General features: G+C 57.9%; 4 protein-coding genes across 5 annotated transcripts; 2 read left to right on the forward strand and 2 right to left on the reverse strand.

Annotated features, from left to right (window-relative positions):
* The first annotated feature begins 6 nt into the window (after positions 1–6).
* On the forward strand, positions 7–3,102 carry LOC127752035 (uncharacterized). The gene is made up of 4 exons (XM_052276521.1): positions 7–1,639; positions 1,802–1,913; positions 2,671–2,849; positions 2,927–3,102. Exons 1-4 carry the CDS (start codon positions 1,535–1,537, stop codon positions 3,056–3,058), a joined length of 528 nt encoding a protein of 175 aa, XP_052132481.1. The 5' UTR covers positions 7–1,534; the 3' UTR covers positions 3,059–3,102.
* On the reverse strand, positions 1,910–2,597 carry LOC113214306 (uncharacterized). Of its 2 annotated transcripts, none has more exons than XM_026433623.2 (2): positions 2,360–2,597; positions 1,910–2,247 (listed from the first exon to the last, which is right to left on the reverse strand). In XM_026433623.2, the coding sequence occupies exons 1-2, from the start codon at positions 2,576–2,578 to the stop codon at positions 1,984–1,986; spliced, it is 483 nt and encodes a 160-aa protein (XP_026289408.2). In that variant the 5' UTR covers positions 2,579–2,597; the 3' UTR covers positions 1,910–1,983. The 2 variants fall into 2 exon arrangements, with proteins under 2 accessions (XP_026289408.2, XP_052132479.1); XM_052276519.1 differs by having other exon boundaries at positions 1,910–2,261; positions 2,360–2,504.
* An 89-nt stretch (positions 3,103–3,191) lies between the features above and the next one.
* On the reverse strand, positions 3,192–4,863 carry LOC113214315 (uncharacterized). The gene is made up of 6 exons (XM_052276518.1): positions 4,764–4,863; positions 4,223–4,424; positions 3,965–4,133; positions 3,633–3,854; positions 3,450–3,548; positions 3,192–3,317 (listed from the first exon to the last, which is right to left on the reverse strand). Exons 1-6 carry the CDS (start codon positions 4,861–4,863, stop codon positions 3,192–3,194), a joined length of 918 nt encoding a protein of 305 aa, XP_052132478.1.
* On the forward strand, positions 4,369–6,316 carry LOC113214312 (uncharacterized). Its single transcript, XM_052276520.1, has 2 exons — positions 4,369–5,582; positions 5,662–6,316. The coding sequence occupies exons 1-2, from the start codon at positions 5,062–5,064 to the stop codon at positions 5,834–5,836; spliced, it is 696 nt and encodes a 231-aa protein (XP_052132480.1). The 5' UTR covers positions 4,369–5,061; the 3' UTR covers positions 5,837–6,316.
* The last annotated feature ends 14 nt before the right edge of the window (positions 6,317–6,330 follow it).

Below are 6,330 nucleotides of genomic sequence, written 5' to 3' on the forward strand. Positions count from 1 at the left end.
TATAGATTTAATTGTATAGATATTTATGCCTAGTCATTTGCTTCAACTCATGTCCTTAATTTGTATTTTCTGTCATGGTTGTTCCATTTCCATTTGAAACATTCACTTGAGGTTTTTCTTTACCTTTAATGAATCAAATTTTTACTTCTTGACTCTTGTGAATTCTCCAAACTTGTGAGCTGTGCTTGAGTCTGATGTGGATGAAATTCACACTGACTTATTTTCTTCAGAACTGGCTTATGCTTGAGCATTCCTCCGTAAAGTAACTGAAATATATAGTTTGTATTATTTAATGAAGTATTAGAGTCTTTAAAGTGGTGTGCGTAAGTCCCTCAGACCAACAAATGTGTTTTTAAAAACTGTACATGCTAGTATGGCCATTTCCTTTAATGCTATTATCTGAGTGAACATAAGCAGCAATTATATTCAACACCCTTTTAAAGCACTGAAGAATTTATAAGCCACTGTGCATAGGAATAAAATTGTTGCCAATTTTTTTTTTTAATGAAAAGTGATACTATTAGTGATACTTAATCTGTGTTGTCTCTGTTCAATCACAGGCAAATGGTATCTTGATAAAATAAATAACTTCACAATTCCTGAGTTTGCTTTCCCTTTGCCTGTGGTATTTGTTTTAACTTTTACATCTTAACTGCACATTAATCGTAAATAGCACACCCATAGGTTGGCTGTAATTGTAGGAGTTGTGATGTTCAGATGTTACATTTTGGTAGCTTTAGAGTACCTATGTTATGCTTCTGACCGATCTGTAGGATTCATTGTGAAAATAGCGTTAAGGCTAAGCAAAAGTCTCAACTATAGGTGTTATCTTTTTTTAAAATTCAGCATTTTTTTTTTTTTTAATTTGCTCTTGGTTTACTGGGACAGAAGCCTGGAGCTGGTTATCTCAGGCTAGTAATTCAGTGTTGAGTTAGTATATGGAGGTAGGGATCCTATGGATTTTGTGATAATGAAAAATTTTATAAAATATAGATGGTGCATAACTCAATGTATCATTGGGTGAATAGTTTTCCTAATTTGTATCATAATATGTATCAAAGATGAATCTCAATATGAGACGTTTTGACCTGTCTATTGTGATCTTATACAAAAGAATATTTTCAAAAGAGCATATCAGCTGCACGGGGAGGCAAAAAACGCACGGCATCTTACTGAAAACTTCTATCTGCCAGAGCAAATGTGTGTTACAATATGAGGATTTTATTTATGTGTTAATGTTTCTTTTTATCTATAACACTTTGTACATTTCATTGTTAAGAGTTTATCTGTTTGCGCTTGTGGAAGCCGTGTATGAATAAATGCATATATCTATCGACTCTTTGGTTTGTTGGAGCATGGTTGGAGCCTGAACCTGAAAAGCCAAGTCTTCGTTTGAAGTCGGGGTTGGTCTCGGGCTCGGTGTTGGTACACCTGCTTGCCGCCGGGCAGAGGCGTGAGAGAGGTTGGAGGATAGCCACGTGAAAATTGGCACTTCGTCCACAGAACTGTTATTCTTGTTTCTTTCCGTACTGATATGGATCAAAACCGAGGAGCGAGGGGGACTAAAGACGGCCATGGAATCGAGCTGCTGTCAAAATACCACCAGGAGAACGTGGCACGACTCGAGAGGGCTGCTAGGGTGAGTCATCATAACCACCCCCTAATGGTTTCTCCCATTGCCGCCTCATAAATGCCAATTGCTTGAAAACGACTTAATCGCGACTTCCTCGAACGCATAGCCGTTACCCTGCAAACAGCTCGCCGATAACCTAATTTCATCCCACCCCCCTTAACCGCGCAGGAGAGGTGCATGCTGGCGGGATCGCTGGTCACGAAGCAGGTGTCGCAGAGGGCCGCCCTGGAGGTGGAACGAGCCCAACTGGCGGCACTCAGGCTCAAGCTCTCCAGGTCCGGTACGTACAACGCTTTAATGTGATCATGAGCCGGGGGGGATGGTCACATCGAGGGTCGGTGGGGCGTATGTCAGAGCGGCGGCGGCTCGACCCTGATCCAGCCATCGCTTTCCGGTTTGGGCGAAGCTGGCCGCTTTGGCTGGGGGCTGCTGGCCTTACTGCTGGAACCGAACCCGAGAAAGTCCTTCACCTTCCCGACGAGGTCGAACTTTCTAGCTTCCAGCACGTCGTCCAGCAACGAGTCCTTCTCCTTCTTGGCCGACGCCGGGGCGCCGGTCGCCTGGAGCGCCAGGAGCGTCAGCGTCAGGGCCATCATGACGGAGGGCAGGAACACCTGAGGGCAACGGCCTTTCCTCAGCCCCATTGAAGTACGCGCATCAGACCAACTGGCTGCTCACGGGACATTTGCAGCACCACCGTAGCGATCTCACGCCGCGCACACGTACCGTGAGCCAAGCCGGCCTGAGCGAGCGACGGGATGTTCCCCTGGTCGCCATGGCGTCGAGCCTGGCGGCAAGCACGGACGAGGCGTTCCACGGGTGTTCTTCGCTGAGAGCTGCGTGCACTCTGGGGCATGGTGCGGTGCCCGCCCCACCCGATAGGCCGCTGGGTACACAGCCCAAACACACGTAGCCCTCATGTCCGCATGGCACTGTCGAGCCCATAAACTTGGGGGGCAACCCCTCGCCCAGGGGGTATTTCCTGCGGGGGTTGGGGGTATGTTCTCTGTGGTTCTGACGGCGCGGTATATCGACAGCGGCCGCGGCGGAAGGGCCCGGGCGGCCCGCGACCCGCGACGCCTCCACCCAGACGGAGGACGACGCGGACCTGGTGCTGCGCACAGAGGCGGCGCGTCTCAGGGCCGAGCGGGACCGGCTGCGCGAGAAGACTCGCGGCATGGCCAAGAACACCGCCAGCAGAGTGGAGCTGCTCATGGTACGGACGGACGACGCGGTAGTGGTCTCCTATGGTCTCCTAACAGTAAAGTTCCCTGATTCACATTTTGCTTCCAGAAGCGCAATGCCTTCCTTCTTGCGAAGAAGCAGCGCGACCTGCAGCGCGCCAGCACGGAGCGCGCGGCCCAGGAGCAGCGCGTGCGGCAGCTCCAGGAGCGCCTGGCCGGCTTGCGAGCCGGGCGCAACTAACTTAGCGTGGAGATTAGCGGTGCACCATAAACGTCTCACGCTTCGACTCGTTTTCTTATCAACGGTTCCCCTTATCACACGCACGGGCGGTGACGCGCGGAGAGGAGGGTCGCGGTCGTCTCGCAGGCGTTCATTATTGAACCTGCTGCTCGACACGTCCCCGGTGGACGCCGCCGCGGTCGGCGTTGCGTCCCGGTAGGCCCGGGGGCTCCGAGGGCGCGTCGTGCGGCGGCTGCACGGGCTCCGGAGGCTCCGCGGGCTGCTCGGGCAGCACCAGGACGGCGCGGCCGGTAAGGCGCGCCAGCACGCCCGGCAGGGCCTCGCGGCTCGACCACGCCGGCGGCAGCGCCCCGGACGAGGGCGGGGGCGCGCGCGCCAGCCAGCACTGCACTAGGCACTGCTCCGCCAGCACGACGGCACACCCGCTGGCGAGCTCCGCGTCCTGGGGGTAGATGGCGGCGCCCGGGCTCAGCAGCAGGATCAGCACGGACTATGGCGGGGAGGGGTTGGACAGGGTCGGGGGTCAGGATGGCGGCGTGGCAGTCGGGACACGGAGTGAACGCTCGCAACGCACCTGCGGGAAGGGCGGGTAGGTGTCGTCGCAGAGGTGCGAGATGGCCGCGGCGGCCCTCGGATGCATGGCCTGCAGGTCCCGGACGACGACGACGCGCTCCTCTTCCAGCCTCCTGCTCAGGGTCTCGTAGAGGTGCCAGTAGTCTTCGTGTGAGCTGAAGTCACCGCCCTGCACCTCCACGTCCTCCGCGGTCGAGGTCGGCGGCCAGGTCCGTAACGCAGCCTGCACGGCCGGGCGGGTGAGGTAGGCAAACCCGGCGCACAGGCGTGCACCGCGGCTGCCTGCCCGCCGGGCGCTCTCTGCACGGACATTATGACATGCTTCTTGCCCACCTTGACGGCCGCTGCCAGGGCCCTGGCCAGTCGCAGGGAGCTGTCCTCGGCGCGGGGGCCGCTCAGGAACAGGAAAACGCAGGGGCTCTCGGGCGCAGACCTCAACACGCTGTTCACGCCAGTCAACACCGTGCTCCAGGTCTCGGTCGACTGGCTGGGGAAGCCGCCTCTGTCGACCGAGAGGGCTTCGCTGTTACGCCGCGCGCTCTGGTTTGTTGTGTTTGTCGGTTCTGGAGCGTGCCATCTGGTCTGGCCAACCGGATGCGGTCGTCGAAGATGGCGAAGAAGACGGCCTTGGGGTCGTGCAGCGAGCGCGCGGCCAGGAGCCACGTGGCGAGGACCGCGAGGGCGAGGAGGCACAGGGCGAGGGCAGCGCCCGCCGCCAGCACCTCTGCGACCTCGGCCCCGACGCCGCCGTGCAGCGAGGGCGGGCTGGAGGTGGCGCGTGCGCCTTGGAGCTCTGCGCCGAGCCCGGAGGCCACGGGGACATGCAGCAGACGCAACTCATGCTTGGCTGCGACACGACGACTCCTGTCGTGAAGCGGAAGAAGGGGATAGGTCCACTTAGCACCATTATCTTGTAATCTTTTGCCACTGCCGTTTGTTGCACAGGAAGTTCCCGAATTTACCCTGAGAAGTTAAATTGCACTGTACTGAAAACTGACTTCCCAACGTCATTTTGGGAACTTCCGATGTACCAGACGGCAGCGACAGACAGACGATTTAAAGGTCGTGGTGCTAATTAAGTGGACCTACCCCCTTCTTCCGCTTCACGGCAGCAGAAGTGAGCGGCGCTCACCTCTCGCGGACGATGGCAACACCAGGCTGCCCAGGCCCTCCAGGAACGACCTCATCGCCACGGCCGCGCGCTCCAGGGCGGTCCCCGGCCCCGGCGGCATCCTCAGCCTCGTGCCCTCGTCCCCGTCCTCTTAGGAGTCAACCTGACATCCCCCTTTACTCTCCGCCATCGCATCTCGGAACGATCCGACGCTCTAGCGCGTCGGGTCGTCAGGGTCCCCAGCCTGGGCGGCGCCGCCCCCACCACCCCCAGGCGGCCCCGGCGGCCCCCCAGGCGCTGCTGTCTCGGCACGACAACAATGACTTGGGCAAGGCGGTGCGACGCGATGGCGGTGCTGCGCGGTGACGTGGACCAACTCTCGCTCCCCAGCGACTCGGAGATGACCGTTATCAGGGTGTGCAAGCAGCGGCGCCTCTGCTCGCAGGGGCCGCAGGGCGAGCCGGGCGACCCTCCCCACAGCCCGTCGCTCGTGAACCTCGCCGAGGGCGATGAGAACTGCCTGGAGCCGCTCACGTCCTGGGTACGGCGCGACCGCGGCCGTCGAGTCGGCCCACGCCTATCTGTCGCGGGCGGCAAACATATGCTCCCCGCGGTGGTGCTTGACCCCACGCCCGCGTCCTCTTATAAGGGAGTGTCGCCGCGGGGGACGGCCCTGGAGCTGGGCGACGTGCTTCTCTGCTGCCCGCCGCGGTCGCGCGTCGGCGCGTGGACGCCGCCCGACACCAGGAGCAGGTCGCCGCCGACAGTCGCCGCGGACAAGGAGAGCGCGGACCTCGAGGACGACGTCGAAGCTGCGCGCATCGCCACTCAGCCAGATAGGTAAGCGGCGAGGAAATACAGCCCCAAAACTGACTTGTCGTAGCATATCCACGTGTATACTCACGATCGTCTCTCGCAGGCCGGTCGAGGACAAGCAGGTGCAGACGTCGTGGTGGCGGCCCGCCTGGGACTGGGTGGCGGCGTGCGCGGGCTGCTCCAAGGAGCTCGCGGAGCACGCGCCGGCCCGGGAGAGGCGGCTCAGCGACACCAGGAGCAGCGCCAGCAGCGTGCCCTACGGCTACGTCACCCCCTGACTGAATACAACGCAAAAAAAGTCGTTTTAACGTTGGCCGTTTCATGCGTGGTGGCGAGGTGGCCAACTTTGGCGAGGGGGAGTGGTAGGGGCGTCTCCGTCTCAAGGGAGCTCTAGCCTCGGCTCTAGCGAGCGGCCCCGGGGGCGATCACAAACTGTGTCCACCGCCCCGCTGGGACGGGGCTGGTGCTGGTGCTCCGGTCAGACAAGCAGGGTCGAAGGAGAGTACGGCCGAACTTCTGCTACCCTTCCCTCCGCCCCTGCCCCCTCGCTGCTAACCTCCTTATATCACTCATTTGGCGCCGAGATTCGGCTCGACAGGTGAGGTGAGAGCTTTGGTCCTTTCAGCGAGGGGTCGTCAACTCCGATATTCCTTCGTACACGGACTGATATTACTCTAATATTACTCTAATATTACACATATTACTTGATATTCCACAATATTACCCGATATTCCACAATATTACCCGATATTCCACAATATTACCCGATATT

This window comes from Frankliniella occidentalis, unplaced genomic scaffold, assembly GCF_000697945.3.
Source record: "Frankliniella occidentalis isolate FOCC.00 unplaced genomic scaffold, Focc_3.1 Scaffold3281, whole genome shotgun sequence".
NCBI lineage: Eukaryota > Metazoa > Arthropoda > Insecta > Thysanoptera > Thripidae > Frankliniella > Frankliniella occidentalis.